At 44.5% G+C, this 27,991-nt stretch overlaps 1 protein-coding gene across 1 annotated transcript in view; it reads right to left on the bottom strand.

The window, feature by feature from the left end:
- The window catches only part of ADAMTS16 (ADAM metallopeptidase with thrombospondin type 1 motif 16), a 131,327-nt gene that overhangs the window by 92,416 nt on the left and 10,920 nt on the right, over window positions 1–27,991 (bottom strand). Inside the window, exons 4-6 of the mRNA XM_003800890.1 lie at window positions 4,287–4,548; window positions 1,520–1,719; window positions 53–136 (exon numbers count right to left, since the gene is read on the bottom strand). Coding sequence (XP_003800938.1) covers window positions 53–136; window positions 1,520–1,719; window positions 4,287–4,548 — 546 coding nt within the window. The remainder of the gene's footprint in view (window positions 1–52; window positions 137–1,519; window positions 1,720–4,286; window positions 4,549–27,991) is intronic.

The following is a 27,991-nucleotide window of genomic DNA, read 5'->3' as shown; positions in this document are numbered from 1 at the left end:
AAAAAAAAAAAAAAAAAAAAAAAAGTAACTGATGATTTCAAAGACAGAATACCTGTTCATCTTCCAGAAGAATCAGACCTACAATCGCAATGTTGATGTTTCCTCCTATTGTTCCATCTTTGAATAAAGCAGACACCTGAAAAAGACAGGGGGTCATGCCAGCCCTGTGGGCAGCAGTAGTTCCCCAGCTGGGGAGTGTCCTGCAGCCCGGCTGCTGATGGTCAAGCCCTTGTTCTCCAGTGACAAAGCAATACTAATTTTTTTTTTATATTTTTAGACAAACAGGACTAGACATATCTAATTACCAACTGTTGAACCCTTGTCATTGCTAGCTAACAGTACAAAAGCTGCAGGTGGGGTGGTGGGGTTCTTATCATCAAATACCAATGGAAGGACAGCAAGGCCTCTGGCTTGGTAAGTGTCGTGTTAGAACATGGGAAGTGTTGAGCCTGAAGCCCGGCACTTGCCAGGCTCTCCCAGAAGGGAATTCCACAAGCACAAGAGAAATCCTGGGATGAGAACAAGAGGAGACAGGAAAGAGAAGCAACAGATCATGGTAGGAAGATGGTGAAGGAAAGATGCAGGCACTGGAGATGAGAGGGATCTCAGAGTGGTGGCGCAGCACTCAGGGCGATGAGCAGAAAACATGGGCTGACCACGGGCCGGAGCAAGAGCCTGGGCCCCACTGTCCTCAGCAGGCGACACTCAGCCCCGTGCAGCGAGAGGGCAGTTCCATCTCACCACTTCCTTCTGTCCCCTGGGAGACAGAAGCTGTGAGGCCCAGTGCACCAGCAACGCTGCCAGTGATGACCATCAGGTGACGTCATGCAAAGACATACTTAGGGGCACTCTGCTACCGAGGGGGAAGGACACAGGAACATACGTTTAAAATATTGTCATTAAAACTTTTTTTAAAGAGACACTTTGGTGATGCAAGACTTTGTCTTTTGCTGTCTAGATTTCACTGGTATGAAACGAGACTTGGAGGACCTCTCGCAACAATTCAGTTACTAATGTGCTGCCGATTTGACACAGAGAGACAGTTTAGGTGATGTTCTAAAGGATTGTCCTGTCTTTTTCTATTTTCATAAAGTAATTTATATTCAACATTTGAACATTAACATTCCCGAGACGATGGCTCCCTCCCATACAGCCCTCTGAAACCACACATGGGCTGCTGATGGATGCCCTGCACTCTGAGGTCTTGGCATCTTCTCAGAGATTTTTACTAAATAATGACATCAGGAAACCCCAAACCTGTCACAGGCCGATGGAGACTTACAGACAGGCCCTAATTATTTTTCCTCCTATTTACTTCTCTCAAGTTCTGAACTAGTTCACATTTTTTATACATATATGAGACGTCAATGCACAAGTAAAGTGTGATGCGTGCACACACCCCGCCCCACACCACAAGCGTGATGCGTGCACACACCCTGCCCCACACCACAAGCGTGATGCATGCACACACCCCGCCCCACACCACATGTCTCAGTGTGGCCACACAGGGAGGCCCTACCATGTTGAGGACGGTCAGCACATAGGTGGTGATGTTTTCCTGCCCGTGGTTCCGCATCATCATGTTGTCCACGACCACCAGCGTCTCCACGTTCAGCTCCTCAGTCCTGTGGGACTTCAGGAGAGAGCGCTTCTGCCGGACGCAAGGCTTGTACTCGTCAGGCAGGACAAAGAGGTCTTCACGGGGTGGCTGGGGCATGTCTGCAGGGGGCACATGGAGAGACAATGAGAGCCACCCTCGTCACACGGACCAGCACTGCGCGCCGTCAGGGAGAAATCTGGTCTTCAGAACGAGCACTCCTGAAACAACCACACAACTCTTAAGACTTTGTGACGCAAAACTTTGTGCTCAGCGAGGACACTAAATTTAGCTGAAGTTTGTGTAGTGTAGGAGGAAGTCACTGCTGTATTTACAAGTATGTGACTGCATATGGATTTAAAACAATGCCTGGGCCGCCCTGTCGTTCTGAAGTCCTGGGGTCTAGAAGCACGAAGTTCAGAGACCAGGAAGCACGGGGGCCTGTGCAGCAGGGTCCACAGAGACAGGGCCGTGGGGTTAGTACAGCACAGGGCCCCGGCTGGCAGTTTCCTATTCGAAAGCTTTTCAGGACATGACCTACTTTAAAGCTCATTTCAACGTCTGGACAAACAACTGGTTTGTCTACACTGTTTCAAATGGATTATAAACTGCTGGAACTGGTTTCACTTTACTGTAGAGCTTAATTTCCTAGAAAGTACCCTAAATATTTATCTAATTTGCTTAGAAGACAAAACATACTCTGTCCTCTTAGAGTGATCCCTTTAAAATAGTTTTGGCATTTATAATGAGGTTTAGTGATCAGAATGGTTTCATGTGAAAGCAGCCTCTGAAAAGCCCATGTTTTCGGTGGCAGGAATCTGACCCCCACACAAGCTGGATCCAGGGATGCTTGGATAGCAGATGATGTTTTTGTTTGATGGATATGTGTGCTCACAGCCAACACATCTTCTCTTTCTTTGCTAAAATACTTCCAAACCTGAAGACCCTTTCAGAGGACTGTGATTATGTTAATCACATCAGGACCTCAGGTCTGACATTTGAGGAGCACACATCACCCCCCACTGACTTCTGTGCAATCTGCCTAGGTGAGACCTCCGCCTTGGGAGCTGTTCTAACTCCCATGCCTCCCACACCAGCCCAGAGCACGTGCTGAGCATCAGGCCGGGCAGGCAGAAGGGATGAGCCTAACTGCTCACAGGGCTTCCTGAGACAGTGCTGGAAATGGGTTTCAGGTGTAGACAGCATGGCCCAGAGCTCTGTCTTAATTCCTGCTGGTGGGAACACCTGAGCAAGATGAAAGTCAGGGGCAACACTCGTTGCTGGGTACAGAGGTGGGAGTGAAGTGGGTGGTGATCTAACAGGCCAGGGTCCCCACCACCCTTCAGAGCAGACAGCTGCCCCCAACATAGGGCTTGTGGCATCACATCTGAGACGGGTGAGTCCCAGGTAAATAGCCACCTCCAGCTGACACCTGCAGCTGGAGGACAGCAGGCCTCACTGCAGCCTGAGGCTCAGGCTGCCTTAGTTTGGCCTTTCCACACACAGGTGGTGCCTGACCTGGGCACTCTAACAGAGGGACCAGGACCCTCCCCACCCCACCTTCCCAACATGGAAATATCCACGGGCAGATAAGGAGGGGTCCTGGGAATAAAAAGCGATGGTATCCATGCTGCTCACAGTTCACGGGTCTGTGGTGGGCCTGGCTGGGGTGTGACCCCCACCTCCCAGCCACTCAGGGCCCAGGAGTGCAGACCACCAGGCCCACAGCTGGGATGGGACAGGAATATCAGGCAAGGCAAACAGTAGGACCGAGTCAGCACTGTCTTCCACCAGCAAGACGCTGTCCCCAGTCTTCCTTTCCTTCCATTTATGGAAACAATGGTGACTTTCTCTATTTTTTGAGAATAAAATTTACTGCACACACTAAGACTCTGAAATGCCTCTCCAGGCTACATATGGTGCACACACACACACACATCTATGCACACCCCCCCCACATACACCTATGCGCGCACACACACACACACACACACGTGTGTACAGCAGACTGAGGGTGATCACCACTGCCCTGCTCACCGAGATGTGCCTTGGTCATGCTCCTGGCCTGAGCAACTCGGACATCTTCAGATAAGAGTGAAGGGGCACACTGCTCCCAGGGACAAGATGAAAATGCCACAAATGCTGAACTTGGATTCTTGCACTGAGAGGCTTCCACAGGAAATGTGAACATAAATCGCCCTCTAAGTGGCCACAAGAACAGAATACCCTGATAAAGCCCTGGGATAAAGTGTGGGCAAAGTAGGGCCCTGCGTCTGCCCTTTAGATGTGGCCAAGTGTATAAATATATAAATGTGCATGGGTGTATTATATGTATATACGTGAATTACCTCAGCAGGAAAACTATGCAAAATTCAATAAATCTAAACCTCAGAAATATAGAATTACTAAGTAGAGACGCCAGGCTCTTTGAAGATGTCTGGGAGATTCTGCACAGCTGAGCAGCGTGTCACTTCATCTGCCCGGAGAACAGCCCTTACACAAAGGCTGTCAGCCAGTATCTATGCATCCACCTGGAGAGAGGTGGACAGTGGAGCTACAGGCGACAGGCCCTCTGTGGTCGGCACTTACGTCTGGCACACCAATTGGCAGTGAATCACCCTGTGGATACACATACCCTAAAGACATGTCCAAAATCATTAAATTCACAAAAATAATCGTCCTTACATACATTTCTTGCGTCTTCCACAGAAATGCTGCTTCTGTGGGAGCCTGAGCTGGAGGCTGCCACGGTGCAGGGGCTGACTGGCTGGAGCCAACGTCCTGGTGGTCACCACGTGCTGGGCGGCCCGGGGAGCTCGGGCATCGGTGGAGCGCTTGTACAGGACATGGGAGGGAGGGCTGCCCGGTGCAGAGCCGTGCAGCTTCCCCTGGAGGTGCACAGGGAGCGGCTTGAGGAAGTAATCTGCCTCTTCTGTTCTTATCATGCCTGACTGCAAAAAAGGAAGAGCGAGAAAGGAACAGTGACAGTTTTGAGGGGAAGCCGAGGCCCATCCTCCCGCTGCAAGCACCAGGTTTCCTCCAGTGGGAGACAGGACGAAAGGGTTCAGGCATATAAGCTGAGTGGGGAACTGGAAAAGACTCCACACACACACACAAACACAGACACACAAAACAGAAACACACAAACACACAAAACAGACACACAAAACAGAGACACACAGACACACAAAACAGACACACGCAAACACATACACATGCACACACATGCACACGCAAGTACACACACACACATACACTGCAGGGGCTGAGTCCTGGTGGAAATATGGGTGGGGAACTGCTCTGGACCTATCCTGGGGCACAGAGAGGGAGACCCCAACATGCTCAATTGCTTAAACTAAACGGAGTGAAGGTTCAGGAAGAAACATGTGCTTGGAGTTAGGGATGAATATTGGTGGGGGTCTCAGAAAATGAAATGAAATTAGAATCCTAATAGAGTAATTTGGAAAGCTCTGTTTCGGTGAATTTTAAAACTTAAAGAAAATGGAATACTTTCTAGAGAAGTATAATTTAACCTTAATCCAGAAGAATCAGGAAGGTCTTTCCTTCCCAATAAGACACTAAAAGAAAGTGATGCTACCTAAGCACTACAAATGGCACTAACACGAAACAGATGAGCTACATGACACTAACACACAACGGACCAGCTGCACGATGACACTAACAACGGACCAGCTGCACCATGGCACTAACACACAACAGACCAGCTGCACCACGACACTAACACACAATGGACTGGCTGCACCATGACACTAACACACAAGGGACCAGCTGCACCATGATACTAACACACAACAGACCAGCTACACCATGACACTAACACACGACGGACCAGCTGCACCACGACACTAACACACAAGGGACCAGCTGCACCATGACACTAACACACAAGGGACCAGCTGCACCACGACACTAACACACGACGGACCAGCTGCACCATGACACTAACACACAACGGACCAGCTGCATGAGCAACGTTAGGGGAGGGGGGGAGGGGAGGGGGAAGGATGGGTGAAGAGAATGATATTGTGGGGATCATGCCTATAATTTATCCTATTAGGGTACATGTGAATTTGTCTAAAAGTTGAATATAAATGTCTTAACACAACAATTATGAGAAAGACACGATGGCTATGTTAGCCAGTTGGATGAGAGTTTTCCAAAGTGCATATGGAAGCAACACACTGTATCCTATGATAGAATTAATGTACACAATTATGATCTAATAAAAAATAAATTAAAAAGAAATAAAAATAAATATCTTAAAGTAACAAATCCGAGAGACCACCTGTTAGAGTGAGGAGGGTTTTAGAGCTTGATGATAGGATTGTGGGGAACCTTAGGACTAAGAAGCAATTTCACTCTCTGGGACGGGGCAGTGAGGCTGGACTTGGGAGGCCACCCCTCCCCGAGCCAGTGACTCCTCTCTCCACCTTTTTGCAATCTTTCCCAAATACATCCTCTAAGCACACCCTCAATATGGGTAAACATGTGTCAGAGCATTGCTTAGAATAGCAACAAACCAAAACAGAACAAAAAACAATATAAACAAGAAAGAATTTAAATGTTTACCAAGGAATTCAGGGTAATGTTTTCAAATAACATTTATATAATTAGGAAAGTATATAACAACTGCAAATTAGATAATTAGGTACTGATTATAATCATAATTCAACTTTTTTGTGACCTCCTGAAACCGTGGCCAACATTTTTTTCGTAACAACCACGTATCTGACTGCAGTTCCATGAGGCCTCCTTATACCCCTCTGTGTGGGTGAGGAAACAGGTGCAGGGGCGTAAGCAGTGCTGCCAAGGTCAACTGGCAAGGAGACGTAGGGGAGGGTTTGGACAAAATCAGAACAAGTTCAGGAACTGTAAGGTTCATATCAGTGTCTCTAAGAGGTATTATTTTTTAGGTATACAAGAGCCAATAGTGTGATCTGAGTTGTCTTTGTACATCCACACTAAAAGAATTTTCCTGGAGGACTGAGGAGAAATTGTGGATACTGGTTATCTTCGGGGGGTGGGGGGAGCACTCAGTAGGAAGAGTGGAAGAGGATTGATTTCTACATCATCTTCCTGTATTGTTCAAGTTTTAAAGTCTGTGTGCATTCCTGCTTTAAAAACAAAACAGTGCATTGCTGAGTCATGGGAGAACAGACGAATTTTAGAAGTTCTTAAGAATGTTCTTACCCACGGCCATCATCTTACAGTACAGTGACGACTACAGGACATCACGGTGCCGTTTACACCTCTCCAGTGTTGATCACTGTGACTCCTGTGCTGACTCTCTTCTCACCTGTCTTGATGACTCAGCACCACACCCTGAGTTAGACACTGAGGAGGATTCCAAGACACCGACCCTCAGGGGTCTGCCCTGCATTTGCCTCTGATGTAGGGAGCCATGTGGGACTTGGGGGAGACCTCCCGTGCACCAGTGTCCCCCCTGCTTCATGGAGTCCTGTGCTGGGTTGGGCTGTCCCAACTGCATCTGAGTATTTGATCACATGGAGTGACAGGTGTGAAAAAGCATTTCTGGGATCTTGAACAAGGGCCAAGCACAACTCTGAGGGAAAGACAGGCTGGGAATGGGAGACACAAAGGAGGCGAGGTCAGGCTTATCAAGCTCTGGGAGACTGAGCTTGGGCCTCCGCGCTCCTCCCTGTGGAGGTGAGGGGGGAGTACAAAGCTAAACTCATAAACCACCAGTGAGGTCATCAGCGCCATGGGGACGGGGCAGACCTCCTGGGGCCCAGATACCCCCAGCCGTGGGAGGTGAGCCCCTTGGAATGTGTGCCAGCAGCACCGCACTGGGTGAGGTGGGCACCTCTCGGCCTCCAGGCCTCTGCCAACAAAGTGCAGGTGGAAGTCTTCAAAGTGTACAGTCTGCAGGCAACAGCCAAGTAAATTAAACAGTGGCTGAGCCAGTTAGGGTTCATCCTTCTTGCATTTTAACTAACTGAGGAGTAGCATAAACAGTCAAAATAACACTATCCAAATCGATTCTCTGGTCTTGAATGTAACAAGTGTTTAAGTATTAAACCAAAAAAGAAGAAATAATTCATGCATGACTTAAAAACCCCCTATTCTTCTGATACGCAAATCCTTGCATCAAACCACCCCTTAAAAGAGCACTAGCTCCTTAAAAACCTGGAGTAGACGTCACTCAGCGCGTCTGCAGCAGCCAGAGCGGACGCCTGGGAAGTACGGCCGGGTGAGTCCACAGCCCAGCCTTTAGCATCTGGTTCCAACATTTGTTAGCTGTGTAAGTTTGGATAATTTACTCAGCCTCTCCGTGCTGTTTTGTCTTCTAGGGAATAGATGTAGGGGCAACCACCTTCTATGAATTTGTCACATTTAACCATAAAATACGTCAAACTCGTGATCCACAACAAACATTCAAAACAGAGTTGCTGAAGCCCCGACTGTTGGTGCCCTATAACCTTCCCAAACCCATCTGTGTTTTTCACGTTTACCTGACCTGCTACTTTCTGTCCTGCACTCTTTCTGGCCTCCTCACCTAAACACCTGTGTTCTGTGATAGCTGTTCCCGATTTAGCACCCGCTCCTGTTTTCAGGGCTGCATTCTGCGTGGCCAGGGCTGCCGGACAGGATTGTAGACAGATGGCTGTTGTAGCCGGCAGCTTCTCAATCCTCATTAACAAAGTTGTGATGTGTTATACTCGTTTCACCGATAATTTAGTCCAAGTTACAACAGTCTATATGTAAATAACTGCAATTTCAACCCCAAGTAGTAATTGATAAGACTGATAGTTTGATATCCCTTGATAAGCAAGAGAAAAAATGAAAAATACAAAAGTTATTCCATTAGCTTATTGCATTATTAGCTTGCAAGCTCATTTAAAAGATTGAGTAAATCACAGAACATTAATGTTTCTTCTTATCTGAATGAAGAATATTTGGAAACTCAGAAAATGTCTTGTGTGAGCTGCCTAAAGCCCACTGTGACCACTGGAATGCCTGCCGGGTGGATCATTAACCAGGTTCAGAAGAGGCCAGTGTTCTCCAGGCTGCCCGCCTGCATCTCTCACGGCCAACCTTGTAAATAACTCTGCCCTGGAAAACTCGCCCAGCCCTGCTGCTGCCTCACCAGCAAGGAGAGGACGTGTCACTCTGCTGAGAAACACAGTTTCTGACCAAAGGAAATAAAGAAAATCACAGAGCTGGAAAGAAGGGCGTTCACTTATATTTACTGTTATAATGAACAGTTATTAGATTTTTATTCATTACGCACCTACTGAGATTTATAAACACTCTTCACAAAAGTTGGGTGAATCGCAAAACAAAGTAGAGACTGAGAAGAAATGGAGAAGTGCCCGGTGACAGAAGCTACTTCTCCTGCCCTGAGAGATTCCCATGGACGGTTCCCAGCTTGTCCCCAGCGCCCTTCACACGCTCTGGCCGACCACAAGCCCAGTGGGGAAGCAACTGGGCTCCTTGTGAGAAACGGCATCTTAATCCCTATACAATTTCATTTTTATTCTTCAAAGTGTCATTTGTTTGGTTACAGTCTACTTATTCTAGGTCTTCTTAGTGACATTGTGGAAACACTAGACAATTTCAACTTTTATTTAAACTTTAGTCAAAGCCAAACTTTGCTTTTTATTTTCTTTGAACTTCAGAATCAAAAATGAACATATGCACCAAATCTTGGCGTCTTGTCTCAAGATTGTGTGTGCAGTTCGAAAATCGAAATTGGACCAAAGCCATCTAAGAAGCTAAATAAATCAAACCTTCCCTCCTCCTCCGGGGCCTCTTGGCCACCTGCATCCAGGCAGGCCCACTGGCCTGTGAGCACACAAGAAGGGGAGCTGGAAGCACCTCTTGCCCCAGATGCTGGGCTTGAAGGACGGGCTCCTCGTTCAGGGAGGCCCCAGACACAAGGAGGTCAGCACATGCTTGTGAATATGCAGGAAGGACACGAAGGGCAATGAAGGGAACTGACACTTGGGAAGGGAAGGCAGTCAGCTCTGACCGTGGGCAGCAGGGAAGGCCCAGGCCCAATAGCACGTGGAAGGTGATGGACATGGGAGCAGGTAGCCAGTCCCCTCCAGGAATTCCACGGTGGACGTCCAGTCACAAACGTTAACAAACGGCACAGCTAACATGGAAAACCAAAATACATTCTCCTTGCTAATCAGTAACTACTGGTTCAAAGAGAAAAGAAGATAAAGATCAGTTGCTTCTAAAGTGGAAAACGCGGACCCTATAAAAATGGTAACATCTACTCCTGCTACCTTCTGAGAAAGTCAAAGTTCTGAAATGCTTTATTTTTTAAAAATAAGGAAAACAAACAAGCTACACATTAACTCAAAGACTTTAAAAAATGCAAGGAATGACCACCTAGAAACCAAAATGGATCCTAAAAGAAATAAATTCAGGAAAAATAGTAAATCAGTAAAAAGTAAAACAAAGCCAACATGAAACTGAGGAAGTCTAGTCAATTCAAGACACACTTATTAGACCAAAGTGGACATAACATATGAAAATGCAGCGATCAAAAATATTTAAAAGTCAAGAAAATGGTAAGTTAAAGATGGGTTGACACTGATGATGGGTGATCAAACTTCTCTTGGACATTAAACGTCATTGCAGGATGTATTCTGATTTTCCATTTGCTGTGCATTTTGACTTTATGACATCTTTCAGAGTAACCTGTTACTGGATTAAACTTTATTAGAAGACTTGTTTCAGACTTACTATCAAATAGGGACCACTACTGACACATGGGTGTGCAAATCTAATTTAAATTAATTCAAATCAAATATAGTTAAAAATTCAATTATCCAGTCACTTAATAGCCACAAATAAATATTCAGATTCAAGTTTTAATGAATTATATGAAGTAAAACTTAAAATTTGGTCCTTCAGTTCCTCAGACTACCATACTGAACAAGGTGGATATTCCCACCAAGGCACAGGTGCTACTGGAGAGTGCTGTTCTAGAACATTAGATAATTAACACATCTCTGAAAGCTGACTTCTCAAGACTAGTTTAGTAAGTGAGAAAGTGCCATAATATTTCTCTATAATAAATAGTACCTTTAACACAGAGAAATCTTATAAGTCATATCCAGTAGCATCTTTATAAAATCATCCCAGATAAAATATTTAGAATGTGCTATCCTAGACTGAGCACTTAATAAAGTTGCCTTGGATATTACAAGAATGTGTGAATGGAGGACAGCTTCAAGCCAGATGCTCAGATCTTGTGCTTATGTGTTACCAAGACGCAAAGATAAATATTTAACCAAATGATCATTTAGTCAAGGTATTGAATATACAGCTACTACCTGAGTTAATGTGAGCAGAATATCATGGATTGAGCATTGTAACAGATGGACATCTAGATCTGAATTGAATTCTCTTCTGTGAGTCATTCAGTGACTCCCGAGTAACTGTTGTTACCAGGTGCTCTACTGGGGTCATCCGGACAAGACCCTGAACAGACTCAAACTGAGCAATCCAAATTCCCCATGTTCATGGAGCTTAAATTCCAGTTAGGCTTGAGGGGACAGATAATAAACAATAGACACAATAAAGTGGAAAGCATAAGGAGATAAAGGTAATGAACACTGTAAAAAAGATAATTTAGCCTGAGAAAGTCCATCAGAGTTTAGGGAACAGGCATTCAGCTGTAGACAGGGAGGGGGGAGGCAGCGGGAGAGAAATCGGGGGCCAGGCAGAGGGAGGCGACACCATTTGCCCTCCAGCCTCACACAGCAGCTGCTAGTGTTCATGTTCTTGGAAAAATGTCCACCTATGATACATTCATCAGCCAATAATAACAGTAACTGTTATCATTACTATGCAGCAGGGCCTGTTCAAACCGGAAAATCTGTCCTAGAAATTCTCTTCCAGTCTATTTGATAGAAAGGAAAGTTCAAGGTTTTGGAGTTTTCCTATGGCCCAAGGTATCTCCACTACCTTCCCCAGAGGGCTGTGCTCACCTTCCCCCTACTGCCACTCCAGCTCCCCTGAAAATCTTTCTCTACTTCTTCAGGGAGGGGGGAGCATAAGCCAGATCACCCCCTCCTCACAATCCTGCAGTGCTGTCCTTGACTTTAAAATGCAGCCCAGAACCTGCCTTAAGTCTTCCCAGAAGCCTGAGGCCTCTGCCCCTGGTGGTTCCTCCTGGGCTCCTATCATCCTCACTGGCCAGTGCTCAGGATGCTCCTGCCATAACGGCCACCACTTCTGTCCCAGAAATGGCAGGGCTTATCCAAGGTCCTCCCTCCTGGTCAACCCTCCCCTAGACCTGCAGGTGCCTGGGTTTTTGTCACCCTCAAGGTTGGAGGGACACATAGGGACTTGTTTGTTTTCCTGTTGCTATGAAAGGTGATAAGGCTGTTAGACCCAGGGCACACCTGGGGATGGCTTCCAGGCTACAGGCCTGGTTCAAGGCCTGACTCTGCCTGTCTTCAAGGGGCAAGTCCCTCGTGTGTTCCTGGGGTGTCTGAGGTGCATGTGTGAGAGAGAAGGGGGGTGGAGGGCTGGAGGGAGAGGGTGTGGGCATGTCCTCAGACCTATTTCTGTGTCCAGCTATTTCATGGGGGCTTTGGCAGATTCAATATACATGCTTCAAAGATGGCAAAGAAAGACAGTTTGAAGCTGTCCTTCAAGATGGCAGGAACACAGGCGCCTGCATGGGAGACACAGCACATGCTGCCCTCTGTGAGGGGGAGAGACGAGAACGGACGGAGGGCAGTACTGGACCCAGGAGCCACCCAGAGCCGCATGGGCCACCTGAGTGGGATCACAGGGGCATCACCGCTGCAGTGACAGACGGAGGCAGCCAGGTAGGCCCAGGTGATTCTCATCAGAATCACTGTCCTGGCAAGCCCTTCAGTACATGGTGGACACCCAGCAAGCCACGCTTTCCCACACAGCTTTTCTATGACAATTCAGTCATTATTTATTTTTAGTCAATGTGCGGAGTTGCACCGCCTTATCCACAGTCAAGTTTTAGGCCATTTCCATTGTCCCTCACAATGCCCAAGGCTGCCTCGTGCCCTCAGGACGTCATTACCTCAAATTCCCCCATTTTTCTGCAGACACTCAACCCATCGGTGTTCAGCCCTTGGCTCCGACCTCCCGCCCAGGTAGGCTGAGCTCCTCCCTGGCGCTCAGCTGTGCTCTCCAGTCCGCTCACCGTGGCAGGCTCTGGTGCCGTTCCCGGCCCTTCAAGCTCCAGGGTCCAGGAGGGTCACGGCATGTTTCTGTTCCTCATACTGATATTGATCACATTCATTTACTGATCACCTCTTAACTCCCGCCTCTTCTCCTGGCACTATAGACCATATTAATATCCACCAGCCTCAGAACAGATTTGAAAGGCAGGGGTTAGCAGGCAGATTTCTGTGGATAAGAAATTGAGGCTGGAACAATTCAGCTGTCCACTGACTGGTGAATTAACTGCTTCTACACCATCAGCTGGTGACATCTCCAAACAGGGGAAACCACCCAGCAGTGAGAAGGGACGTGGGGAGGACAGCACCGTAGCACGTCATAGATAATCTAAAGCCCCTATGCTGAGTGAGGGGAGCTGCAGCAGAGCCTCACATTGCAAATGTTTCTCCACTATGTCCCCAAGACACACAGAGTCGGGGAGCCATCTATGGCCAAGGCTGCAACAGGACGGGGACCAACTGCTCCCGGCACACAGGCTCTTCAGGGACAATGGGAATGGTCTAAAACTTGACTGTGAATAAGGCTGAACAACTCTGCACATTTACTAAAAAAAAAAAAAAAAAAAATCACTGAATTTTCTTAGAAAAGCTCAGTGAGAAAGCATGGCTTGTTGGGTGTCCACCACATACTCCACTAGGACACAACTTCATGTGCGGTTTGTTGGAACTCATGTTTCCTTACCAGCAGGCAAGTTGACATCAAACATCAATATTTTCAATGGCAATTGCTAAATATCAAAAAGTGAAAACACAGCCTAATGATGGCTTTCGAGACATAGAGCCTGGATAGTCATTCGTGCCACCAAATGTAAGGTTTCAGTGACCCAAGATCCTCCCCGTGGCTTCCGTCACCTGCAACATTCCAGGCAGTTGCTGTAAACATCTGTTACTATGGGGGCCACATTCGGCTGCTCACGAATTCCAGCCTCAGTTACACATATGACTGCAGAGACTCTCACATACATCCTAATCCCATGAGGATCATAAAATCATGACTGGTCCTCTTTGCAGGCTGCCAGCTCAAATTGCATAATGGTTTTATGATGTGGCAATGCAGACTCAAAACGGTCTATTCTCAAATGCCTTCCTAACAAGCTGTCATCAAGAATGTATTATGCATTTATCATGTTTTATTTCTAGAAATAAAACATTTATAGCACTATGGCTAATTCAGTCCATGAGAATCTAGGATGTTGCTCAACAGGTCTCCAAAATGGCATCATCAGCACATAATTCACTGCGGAAAATCTTCCTCTCACTTCTAGGGGAACAAAAGGGAAAACAACAAACATAACAGATACACAAATATAACCAAAAATAATGAAAAGAAAGCAGGCAGTTCCCTTAATGAGATTCACTGCCCATTTCTCTAAAATACCATGATGCCACCCATGGGGTAGTGTTCCCACTGTTGCTGACAACTACCTCCACAGCCCAAAAAACAGCCCCTGCTAAGATAAAGTAACTGTGTGCCTAAAAGTGACATGACATCTATTCTGAATCATATCATCCACCTCCACGTGGACTGGATGCTACTTAAGTCCTCTGTTTGTCATAATAATTTTAATTCTCTCAACCACCACATAACCTCAAAGATAGATGAAGGTCACCTACATCATCTGTGCTTAATAAATCTTCACTGACAATGATTCTAACCTCGTCGCAGGAGTTAGTACCTTTGTAAAGAACTCACAAAGGGAGTATCATGGTTCACTTAAACCTTCACATCCATGGGAGTCCTTGGTATATTTCTGCCTCAAAGAGTTTCTCAAATAGATTATTTCCAACTTGTTACTTAGAACAAGCAAAATGATGTTAGGTATGGAGGATGTGATTTAAAAGGAGAAGTTCGTGTGCCCTAAATTCTGCTGTTCAGCGACCCCACGACGCCTGTCCACTCCTTTACCCCTGCGTTTCTCTGTAATTCATTCTCATGAAACAACACTGCTGAAAACAGATGCCTGGCCCCTGCATGCTTGTACTTTTATACAGCTGCTGCCAACAGGCTGAGGCATGGCTGTTGTCCCCATGCAAAACTTCCAGATCCACCTGTCAGTTAGCAGAGGTGCAAACTCTCCAATCTGATGATTCAATGTTATGACAAAGATACAGGTAAGACCTTGAAACACAGGAGCCAATCAATAGACCAGGGCTCCATGTACATGTCAGTCATGGACCCGGTAGTTATAGCACAACTCTCGGGACAGTGAAGTACTCATGCTTAGGTCACCCAATAAAATAATTCACATAAACAAAAAGGTTTCTAAAAAGAGTTTTCTGAAATCACTATATATGTGTGTCATTTATTGACAAGTATAATATACGGCACGACAAGCTGGATTTGTTTTTCCACAATACAAAGAAACAAAAAGGCTCCAGCCTAAGTTCTCTCAGCAATATCCAGGTGACACGCTTTTTCTGGTCAGCAGGTGACAGCTGTTACCACGATGCTCCCTGAAGCCATCTTCCTGTCATTTCTCTATGTGAATTCCTTTGGCTCAGTCACATCGAGAGGAGCTAATACTGTTAGACATGTTGCTGTCACACCATCAGGAACACACAGCTCCAGATAGCTGTGTCAGGTGGACCAAGGACACCACCCACTACGACGACTGGAAATTTCTGCAGGATTCCCTTGATTAAATGCTTTGGACACGTGTGCTCTCTGCATTCTCTCCCTCTTTCTCTCTCCGTTCTTTCATCACTAAATCATCTGATCAGAGGAGCTGATAACCACCCACCACCTGAGCTGCCCACGTCACAGAGCCCTCTAAACCCCCCTCGGAATCAGCTTTCTGAGCAAGTCTGTGCAGAATTACAGTTGCCCACTACGCAAAAACCAAAGTGATCAAAAGTTCTCGTGTTTCTGACAAGATCTAACCTTGCACAAGCAAATAATTAGACTCCAGGAACACCAGTGATGGAAATGGCCCAGAAGGAGACATGGGTGCTGTGGTTTGGAATCCAGGCTGGCTTTCTTGCTGGCTGTCAGCTTCTGTAGAGTGAGACCACATGTCTGATCTGCAGATTCTTCTTATAAAGAATGGAATAGACACTTTTCTCATGATGTTAATATAATCAAATGCAATAGAAGTTCCTTTAATGAATCTGTCTATAAAACAAATGCCTGGCATACAGCAAGTGCTTCTTTAATAAGAATTCCTTTCTGAATTGCAGATTCAGACTTTTTTTTCCCCCAAAGCTCTTATTTGAGAGTTGGAGAAAGGGGTGTAAGTTGAGAGAGGGAAGGTAAGATAAATAATGCCCTTTGAATAAAGCCTTCCAGCCCTCCCCATTGCCTGGTCACAGAGGAGTCACCATCTGAAGAACTGCTGTAACTAAAGTAGGTCAAATCCTGACTGTTTTAGCTTTTTCTGTAATAGAAAAACATTATTGAATGCAATAGAAGCCACCCTTCTGGGCGAAGGCAATACACATGGGCTTCGAGAACATGATGAGCATGAGGAGAGGAAATCATGGAGAGGACACGTGAGGGGAAGGCTAACTAAGACATTATGGGAACCGGGAAAGTTAGTTCATCACAAGAGCAGTTCTATGGCCACTATCTAACTGCACATGATGGTAACAGGGGCAGATTCTTCTGGTGCACCTGTGTCTTCAGTGAGATTTTGCCTAACATAAGAACTAACTATTTGGTACACATATGGGCTCTACACTTTGCTCACCTGTGTACTGTATCCTGTGTCCCGGCCACTCTACCCCATGACAGGGCCCAGAGTGAGCCAGGCCTTTGACAAAAAAGTAGATGAAACGCTGAAACCAGAGAAAGGAGAAGTTGGTTGGGGTTGACTTTGAAACCAAGATCAAACAAAATTGACCTCGTGGAAGTCTCCAAATCTAATCCATTTTAGAGTGCAGAAGATAAAGGTGAAATCAAAACTGTGAATAATTGCCAGATCAGAGGATTATTTCCAAGCTGTACGTTGGAATGCGATTCAATGTCAAGATGTAATTAATACGCTTGCTCCTCATAGATGCAGGATAGGGCAGATGCTAACTCCTGACCTTTCCCCAGTATTAGACAATGCCAAGTGTACACAGTAATATAGGTAGTATGCTGGTCTGTTTTCACATATAAACTGTCCAACTGGTGAGATCAGCAAATCATTCTCAGTAGTGAACCTACAGATGTGAGTGTCCCATTCTGCTCACAGAGGCGCAGGGCTCCCGGGCACTTGGCTGCCTGGTGGCACCTGCACTGGCCAGTTCTCAGCCCCTGGTGCACAACATGATCCTGAGTAAGGCCATGCTGGGCATTTTGTTTGTTTTCTTGTTTTTAAGTTTTTAAAGTTTTAGGTCAGTACAAGGTGTATTTTCACCAGTTTAAGTAAATGTAAACATGTACATGATGCAGTTGGCATTTTAGAACCAAAATTCAGAGGAAACGGGCATCCCATAAACTCCCCACACCTGCCCCAGCCTGCAGGCCTAGTTACACATATTCGGAGATCTCACATCTAAACCTATTTCAAAGATGTGGCATGATCACTCTAAAAACGTTACATGTCAAGCAGCTCTGGTGCTCTCCCTAGTGGGGGAAGTATGACACGTATGTTGCTATATTCGTAAGAGGGGTAATACCAGGCCACTTCCAAGTGTCGAGGGTCAGTAATCTCAATTTCATTAGGATGCGTATACCCAGAAGCTATTTCTCAATCAACATCCTCTTGGACCTTTGGAGGGTGGGGAAATACTGATGGCCATCAGATCCAAAAAAGTATTGAAGTATCAAACATACAATTGTGTTAAGTATAAAGCAATTTTAGAGATTCAGAACAATGATGCTGAGTGTTTCAGAACAAATTAATTGCTGGCCTTCTTAAGAATAGACAGACTTCGCTTCTGCAGTGGTGTGCTGGCTCAGCACAGCTCGTGTGTGTGTACTTGTGTGTACCTGCGTGTACTTGTGTGTACTTGAGTGTACTTGTGTACGTGTGTGTGTGTTGAAACATTTGCTATTTTTTCTCAAGCCTCCTAGACCTCCTGATATGTCTCGGCTAGAGCAGACTGTGCTTCTTTTTGGCTGATTGTTCTGTGATCTGTCCCCTGTTACTTTGTCACCTAAACATGATCTGCAGAGGTAACAGCCAAGAGTCGCCTGTTTCAGGTAGGCGATCTCTACACATAAAAACAAGGTTTATGGCTCCTCTGGCTTCTGGGGGGGCCAGATATGAAGCCAAAATGTTGGCAACTCTGGGCACTACCTTCACTTTTGACACCATGTTAAGTGCAAAGTGATCTCCCGAGTGTCGGCAATGGACAACTTTCTCCCAGATGTGTGGGCATAAGCAGTGACTGTAAAGTGTTGCATGAAAAACACCTTTGCACTTTAAACAGGCTGCTCTAATGATGTCTTGTTATTCCACTTGCTTTCAACAAGTCACCCTAAAGGTTCTCACATCAATGAAACTGCCTCTAATCTGAGCCCCCTCCCAGCTCTGGGACTTCTCTCAAGGTCAGCGTAAGGTACCTCTCGGTTCTGTGACTCCATTTGAACTTGCTGGCATTACAAAGCATGGCTGATTTTCTGATGAGGTTTGACGTGTACATTTCACAGGCACACACATGCACATGGATGTCATCTCACTTCATCCTCACGGAGCCCCGAGACAGTGCTAACCACAAATTAGGGAAACTGAAGCTCAGAAAGTCAATTGAAATGAGATTTGATCAAGACGTGGCTGACTCCAAAAGCCGTGTTTGTTCATCTTTCTTTCCATTTACTTATATTATATACATATATTTTTCCACTTACCTATCTTAAGATGCAATTTATTCCACTGCTTGCTTGAATATCGACCTAAATCAATAGCTTCCCTTCACTGGGGAGAGCTCTTATCTTCTAACCTGTTTGTTTTGCAGGCTACACTCAGAACCTGACATGGTAGGTGCTCCCTCATTACTCACGTGGTTTGGATTTGATAAAAGCAATTGTTTAATATAAAATTCATCTTAATTAAATAAACAAAGTAACATCAAACACATTTCTTATTTTATGAGAAATGCCAGCTCTTCACTCCTCACTGTCAGTACAGAAAGTCACTGCCTCACCGTTGGTGGAGGATTTAACCTGGTAGGAAACCAGCTCACAGGGATCTTCACACATAATAGGCGACCTGTTTTTGTCATAAACTTGGTCATTAAAGACAACACCTACCTAGTGATTACAAGGTCTCTGTGCTCATGCATCAGATACAAAAGGCTAAGATCAGACAAATGCCACCTTGTTCCTGACTTGTACATCACATATATAAATTGTATCATATCATGTTACTCAAAACATATTTCCACGTTTGCTATGAAACACTGCTCATGTATATTATTACAGCGGGACAAGTGCTCACCTCCCAGTGGCCCATCCCAGACCCTCTGACTGTGAACAGCACGTGCCCAGCTTGCTTCACTGCCTTGGAAATCTGCTACCAGGGCCTCACAACAGCTGTGAGCCTGCGTGACGGTTGAATGGGGAATGCATGTCCCCGAAACTCAACTTAGACAGGTCAAGTTCTAGACTTGCTTTCACAGCGCTTGTACCCGCTCTGTAGACACAGGGACTCCCTCCAGCCACACTGATGAAGTAAGTGATTCTGATCCATCTGGCTACCATCCATTCACTTATTCATACATCCATGCCTCCACCCATCCATGTGGTTCCTTCCTGGGCCAGGAACTGCTGGGCACTGCAGATACTGTAGGAATTGTGACAACCGTGGTGCTACCCTTGAGGCTATTTAATGAGATTGGGGGGAAATGCTAAACTCATAACCAAAGCAAGAATTAAAGTGAGATACGGTTTCATAAGAAGGGAACCTGCCCTGGCTTGGAGCGTCAGTGAAGTACTATTTATGGGAGTGACTGTTCAACGGAGACCTAAAGAATAAAATGAAATTCAACTAGTGCAAGTGGGTTGGGCTTGCATTCCAGACAGAGGGAATAGTGTCTGTGAACACCCTGAGAGGGCTCGATTGAGAGCTCAATTTCGTTTTGAATCCTATACACCTTGTTGTGTCCTGGGCCTAGAGAGTTTCCCCAAGGAGGCTGGAGGTATGGGCAAGGTCAGATGCCCAGGGCAGCACTGCCATATGGAGGAGATAGGGCTTATCCAGATGCTGAGGACTGGATCAGACTCTGACTTTCCAGTCTTCACTGAGATTACTCTCTGGAGGGAGTGGAAGGCCAAGGAGCAAGCAGGTAGCCTTAAGGCTCATGGAACCATCTTCAAATCAATATGGAAATACCCTCAAATGTGAAGTACCTTCAAATCAGTACCTTCCATTTCTGTTTTTGCTTAAAGTTCCACAGGACCCAACTTAAATTACATTGAGTGGAGGCAAGCCCTCTGAAAATTAACAGTTTTCTTTGAAAAAGTTCCCCCAAACTGTGAGTTTAGATAGGGATTTACCATATCTAGGGAACAGTCTTTTCTTATTCACTTAAGAAGAAAAGATATATAAAAAAGATGAAAAGACATATTTGCATGAATGCTTAAATTATAATCTGAATAAAATGACTTTGCATATTGAAAAAAATACAAATTGCTTAAACTACATTTCATTTTACATATTTTATTCCCAATATCTAATGTTTTAAAGGATATACATAAAATTATTCAGTGACAGAAAATTAGAGTGATTAAATATATCATATCATTACCTAGTGAAGCTTTCTATTATTTTCTATTATTTTAATACTATTTCTAAAGTAAAGGAAAATAACCATTTTATCATTTATGTAAAGCTCATAAGTAATTAGCATGTAGATTTTTTTTTTTTTTTACAAATAATTTAGTTTAACATTTGCTTCAATACGTTTGGATGTAATGATAGTATATGCCTTATGGCATATATATGCATTTATTATTAACTCTAAAAGAAAAAAATAAGAATCCAATTTACATTATTTTAGATTACAGTTTTTCAAATGAGGCATTACAATTTAGTTTGCAGTAAAATTCTATAATTTTTGAGTTATAGAAATTATAGAAAAGACAATATAAAATCAGCACTGATTTTGCTGCTAAATTAAAATGCTGAGATTCATTTGATTTAATGCCCTTAAAACATATGCTGTTCTTCCTAAAATAAAGTCGAAGTCTTGAGTAGTGAAAAATAGGTACAATCAATGACAAAAGGATGGATGTTATTACACAAAAGGACCAAAAGTCAGAAAAATGATACATACCCAGAATAACTGGGGAAGGGATAGCAAGAAATATTAAGGAGAAAGTAAATGCAACCAGTGGTTTCTATTCAGCTTTTAGGCTCCTGGTAGTTGAGAGTTGGTGGGAGAATTACTGAGCACAGCTGTTTTTCACAATTAGGAAGGACAGGGCTACACTCAGTGTATAAATTCACTTTGATATAGTGTCTGGCCTCAGGCCGATAGAAGATGACACCCCAGTTTCTTCTTTCAGAGTGATTTAGAGCACCCAAACTCACAGTCTGAAAATACAAACATGTGCTGTCACACATATGTCCCTGAGTTCTGATTTATACTGTATAAGTCATGAAATACACCTGCAAGGCCTACTGAGGAGACACAGTGCTCCTTCTCCTTCTGGCACGCTACCCGAGAGGCTTAATTTTAATCAAAGTAGTGAAAGAAGCAAGACCAGCCTCCCACTGGGGAGAAATGTCTGATTACATTGGGTCTGATAACTCCAGTCCCACACAAGAATAAGCCTGTCACCCTGCCTAACAGGGCCGTTCCTTTTCACAGATAGGGCTGGACAGTCCCCACATTAGTTCTGGGGTGACTTTTCCCTGTTCAAACCAGTGATTGTGCTAGTGATTTTTGTAAAGCAGCAACAAAAATAATGGTTTTCCATTAACAATTTTTTTTTTTTTATTGAGGGCTTTACTAAGTGCCAGCACTATTAAAAGGGCAGGAGATAAATCCAGAAAAAGTCAAACATTCCTACAATGCTCTCAATGCATAGCATAGTAGACAACTTCATTATTATTAAGGAATCACCTTTTAACTCCAAACTCTCCTTTTCAATTTGTTTTGTGATACTGAGGCTTGACTTCCACAAATCCCATTTCTGTGTTGCCACCTGCTCCCTATTCGACTCCACCAACAGCCCACAAATAGAGGATGGGGCAGATTGAGAAAGGGGTAAGAATCTGTCTTTCCTATTTAGCCCCTGCAAACTTCTTATCCTCCCCCTCACTTCCTCTCTTCCCCCCACTTCTTTTCTCTCCCCATGGACTTCCTGTTTGGCTTCTGTGCACTTCCTGTCTGTTCCCTGTAAACTTCTTGTTGCTCCCTGTGAACTTCCTATTTGTTCCCTATGGACTTCCTGTCTGTTTCTGTGAACTTTTGTCTGTTTCTTATGGACTTCCTTTCTGGCCCCTGTGGGGTTTCATGTCTGGCTTCTGTGGACTTCCTGTTTGTTCCCTGTAAACTTCCTGTTGTTCCCTGTAGACTTCCTGTTGTTCCCTGTAGACTTCCTGTCTCTTCTGGGTGAACTTCTTGTCCATTCCCTGTGGACTTTTGTCTGTTTCTTGTGGATTTCCTCCTGTCTAACTCCTGTGGGGTTTCCTCTCTGGCCCCTGTGGGCTTCCTATTTATTCCCTGTAAACTTCCTGATTGGCCCCTGTGGATTTCCTGTCTGTTCTCTGTGAACTTCCTGTTTGCTCCCCGTGGACTTCCTGTCTGGCACCTATGTGCCTTCTATTTGCTTCCCCTTCCTGCCAGTCTTGCCTCATCCTGGCAGGGGCAGTTTGCTTCAGGAGCAACAGCTGTCTCCTCAGATTCCTAGCACCAGGCACGGATTTGAGACCCTACTGGAAGCTTCTGAATTTTAATAACCCCAAACTTGCCCTCCTTGCCACAAGGAGGGCAAGGAACCAAGGAACCTCCTTGGTTCTCCTGTCCTTGGTGGTGCAGCTGATTCTTGAAGTTGCTGCATAGTGGTGCTCTAGTATTCCCTTTTTAATTTTTCAATTCTTTAAAATTTCACATGTATATTAAGAAGATAAAATCAGGCTGCTCAGTTTGAACCTTAGGTAAGGTAAGATCTTGCTTTTGAGAGCCTGGTTTTATTGAGACTCTTTTAGTCTCTTTGGGTTGGACTTTTGTATGAATAGCCATTCTTTTCAAAAGTAGGCTTCAGGCCAGACACAGCAGCTCATATCTATGATTCTAGCACTTTGGGAGGCTGACAAGGGAGAATCACTTGAGGCCAGAAGTTCAAGACCAACCTGAGCAAAAGCAAGAACCTGAATCTACAGCAAACAGGAAGATTATCCAGGCATGCTGGCACACTGACGAAGTCCCAGGATGGGAGGCTGAGGGAGGAAGATCACTCAAGCCAGGAGTTTAAAGTTACAGTAGGCTATGTTGATGTCACTGAGCTCCAGACCAGGAGACAGAGGAAGACCTTATCTTAAAAAAAAAAAAAAAAAAAAAGGTTTCAGGATTCCTGTCCTTAGATGGTCCTGGACATGGGTCACGCCTAGAAGCAACAGCAAGGACTATGGGGATAGTGTCCTGCTCCTCCCAGGGGATAACGCTTGCTGTTTTCAGGTTTATCTTGGCCAGGAAGAACCATTGCTACACTGTTCTGCAGATGAGCACCATTCCAATGACTTTTATGACTTTCAATGACTCATTGGTGACAGAGATATCACACAGGGATGTCAGGAGCACCAGACAACAACCAGAAGGAAATCCTGTGATTCTGTCCTCTCTCATGTGACTGGGTGCAGATCTCCAAACCAAGGACATATCTGCTTTATTTTTAAATCTCTACACATATTCTAACATTTAAACTCTATCAGTCGGTTCTTCCATATCATCAAAGGTAATATCCAGAATTTCTCAGTGAGGACATCACTGGACAGAGAATTTAAAAATGTGTATCTTAGACCCATCTAACACCAGTGGGGTTTTTTTTTTTTTTGGCAGTTTTTGGCCAGGGCTGGGTTTGAACCCGCCACCTCTGACATGTGGGGCCGGCACCCTACTCCTTTGAGCCACCGGCGCTGCCCACCAGTGGCTTTATAACACCCACAAGTCTCTATATCCCTGTGGATCTCAGTTTAATTACCTCAAAAAGAAGGGAAGTGATACAAAACCATAGTTATGGTTAAAATTTGATAATCATCTAACTTGTGCCTACAACTAATAGTAAACTAGTAGAAAAATTTGTAGTTACATCAAGTATAAAAGTTTATCTTATAACATGTTACTCTGATCTCTTTCTAGTGATAAAATACATTTGTTTCTGTCAATTTCAAAATTTGACTATTATATTTATTCTTAACCAATTAGCATAAATCTATAAAAATGTTCATACTTTCCATTAATTCGTATAACCCCTTCTTAAATGTCCTAATCTCCACCAACTTCAGGCCTACTTTATCTCGGGAACCTAACTCTTCCCCCCTGCCCCCCAAGACTGGCGCTGTCGCCTGCCTAGTGTGCCATCATCATCTTTGCAGAGAGTGGCACCTCTCTGTCCACACTCACAGTAACTCTCCTGACCACCCCCCACGTGCATTCTTCCTCCTTTTTACTCTTGTTTTATTTACCCGGCTCAAGAGCATTTTAAAAAGTCAGTTGAAAACTTGGCCGTATTTCAGACAGCTTCCTGGGATTTATTAGGTGCTTTAGAAAAATCTCTCAATGACTAGGATTTCCAGGGAATCCCTGGAGTTTGTGGCTGGAAATAAAACTCAGTGCATTCAAACCAGAGTCTTGAGTGAGTTTCCAGCCAAGTGAAAGAATAAATAAAACTGAGGAATACATCATTTACAAGTTTTGCAACAGTTTTGAAAATGAGAATAATAAGATTTGAGAAGTGCTAGTGGCCATTCCATGCATTAATGCCTCAGCAAACATCATGTTTAATGTGAGGGGAGCTCAAGTTCACGCACATTTGATGCCAGGGATAAACTGACTTTTTTTCTCTTTTCTTGGTAAAGTGCTAATACAAGTATAAAATCTTCATGAATCCCTTTAAGGAAATTCATTTTTGTCATATGTAACAGAAAGTATTTCTGAAAAACAAAACTCCATTTGAAAATATAGACTAATGGAATTTCTAAAAATAGTTTTGTCAAAAACCCTAATGATGAAATCATTTTTTATTAAAGTATATATTTCAAAAAATGGATGGTGCTTGGCTTTATTCATAGAAAGAAATTAGATGAAATAAATTATAAAACTAATTTTGTATTCTTTCACACCCAAAAATAAAGGTTGAGAAGATTAGTCTTTTTGTTTGTAAATTCAAAATGCAATCATTCGTTCCTATAGCAAAAGTAAATTTGGGTTTTGTGTAACAAAAACTTAGGCACATTAAGATGAATAAAAAAGAATTCTTGAAGAGTTCATTGTCTAGTCTTCAAAAACTCTGCAAATAGATAATGACAGAATGAAATCACATGCGTGTTAACAGAAGCTCCTGATATACTACAAATGAGGTCATGAAGCTCACAGAGTTAAATTCTGAGGAGACTGGCACTGGAATGGAAACCAAAGGAGAAAGTCATTACACCTTAGACCAGCGGTCCTCAAACTTTTTAAACAGGGGATCAGTTCATTGTCCCTCAGACCATTGGAGGGCTGGACTATAGTTTAAAAGGACAGGCAGTGGCTAAGCAGGGCAGGCAGCGATGGTAAAAACACCCAGCAGGCTGGGTAAACGTCCTCAGTGGGCCACATGTGGCCTGCGGGCTGTAGTTTGAGGACACCTGCAGGCTTAGACAGTGTTGATGGGCGATGACATGGAAACCTATTCACGTAAGCCTGCAGGTCCCTGTAGGGCCGCACCAGCCTCATAATTGAGGGAAACGATATCGTGGTTTCAAAGGCTGGGTCTGCAGTCAGACTGCCTACGTCCAAATCCCACTCTTCTAAGAATTAGTCTGGGAGTCACATGCTCAATGGGGACAGTCAAGTAGTCTTGTGTAGTCGTCTGTAAAATGTGTTATTACGGGAGTGGTCGGCCTCAGCAGACTCAGATAAGTTTGGTAACCAGTGCACAGGAAATGTGCTTCCCAAGCCAGTTATCTCAGAGCAGCAGAGCCAAGCCACAGTGAGATACCACTTCACATTCACTAGGATGGCTAATTTTTTTTTAAAGGACAATAATAAGGGATGACGAGAATATAGAAGAGTTGGACTCTCACACATCGCTGGGACAACCCTAATGTGCAATGAGATAGCTGCTATGGAAAAAAGCTTGAGAGATCTTTGAAATAAGAAGCATAGAGTTTTATAAGAACCATGAATTACACTCCTAAGTGTATACACCAGAGAAAGAAAACACATGCCCACACAAAAATCGTACACACATGTTTAAGAAGTGTTATTCACAGTAACCAAAAAGGTGAAAGCAATAATGTTCCCCATTGATAAATGGATAAAGAGAATATGTGGTGTGAGCATACAATGGATTACGATCATACTTAGCAGCGGAAGGGTATAAAGTACCAGTCATGCCTCAGAGTGGGTGAGCCTTTATCACGCTGTGCTGAGTGAAGGACGCTCACACAGAAACCACACACCGTGGGCTTCTGTTTAGAATAAGTGGCCGGATCAGGCAAATCTGCAGAGGCAGAAGGTACACGGGGGTGCCTAGGAAGGGGACAGGGCGCTGTGCACTGATGGTGAGGGTTTCTTTTTGAGGTAATATAAATGTCTCCAATTAGATTCTGCTGATATTTGTACAATTCTGTGAATATACTAAAGACTACCAAATTATACTTTTTAAATGGTGAAACTCCATTGGAGTTCATCAATAGAGTTAGTTAATTAATTTAGGGGCAAAATATATCTCAATCAACCTATTTTTTTCTAAAACAGTACCTGTCCCTTAGACTTGCAATCAGGCCAACTGAGATACCGAATGTCAGACAAAGCATTTAGCACAGATAATCTATAAGCTGCTCTGGTTCTTTCCGCCATTGTCATTGTCATCACTGTTCTTGGTACTGTAACTAGTCCAGTAAGTCTGTCCATTATTTAACTGCGTCTTAGGGAGCCCCTACGGAGACACGACGCACATCTACATCTTGTGGCTGGTGACCACACAGATTCGTGATGTCAGTTGGTAAAGACAAATATAACAGATAGCATTTTTATAAAAACTACCCTTATTTAACTAAACAAAAAATATTTTAAGTCTTCTTGGGCCCAGGTCTGGCAGGTCCAGCCACACACAGTCCTAAGATCCCTCGTTATTCACACTGCCATTGTGAACATGAGATCTAAAGTAAATGCTGGTCCACTTTTGCCTTTCTTCTTCATGAATATTTATTTACTATACATAGGACCCCACCACCAACTATTCACTTTCACAGGGTTCCTCAAATCAATCATCAGAGGATGACACTCAAAATCTGAGCATCAGGGGAAAAAACAATATATTGGTTTGAAAATTACATCATTTCACAATTGTAAACTTTTTTTCCTAAGTAAATGCTACATGGTGCTATACTGTTAATTAATTTTTAAACTTAAGAGTAACACTCTCATCTTGTAGATTGAACAGAGAGAGTAGAATATAGACCATTCCCACTAGAAGGTGTCTTGTTTTCAAAGTGCTTCCCCTGGGATCTGCAAAGGTGTGTCCTGTTCTCAGGTGAGACGTGGATGGACAGGAGGAGCTCCCAGGAACCCCCCACATCATTAGAGACGGGGACGGAGAGGAGGGACTCCCAGGAACCCCTGACATCATTAGAGATGAGGACGGAGAGGAGGGGCTCCCGGGAACCCCCCACATCATTAGAGATGAGGACGGAGAGGAAGGACTCCCAGGAACCCCTGACATCAATAGAGATGGGGATAGAGAGGAGGAACTCCCAGGAACCCCCCACATCATTAGAGTCAGGGACGGAGAGGAGGGACTCCCAGGAACCCCCCACATCATTAGAGACAGGGACGGAGAGGAGGGGCTCCCGGGAACCCTCGACATCATTAGAGACGGGGACGGAGAGGAGGAACTCCCAGGAACCCTCGACATCATTAGAGATGGGGACAGAGAGGAGGAACTCCCAGGAACCCTCGACATCATTAGAGACGGGGACGGAGAGGAGGGACTCCCAGGAACCCCCCACATCATTAGAGACAGGGACGGAGAGGAGGAACTCCCAGGAACCCTCGACATCATTAGAGACGGGGACAGAGAGGAGGG

This window comes from Otolemur garnettii, unplaced genomic scaffold (genome assembly GCF_000181295.1).
Source record: "Otolemur garnettii isolate 467f Iridium unplaced genomic scaffold, OtoGar3 scaffold00188, whole genome shotgun sequence".
In the NCBI taxonomy this organism is placed as follows: domain Eukaryota; kingdom Metazoa; phylum Chordata; class Mammalia; order Primates; family Galagidae; genus Otolemur; species Otolemur garnettii.
Note: the sequence above shows the minus strand (reverse complement) of the source record. Positions and strands in the feature narration are given on the sequence as shown.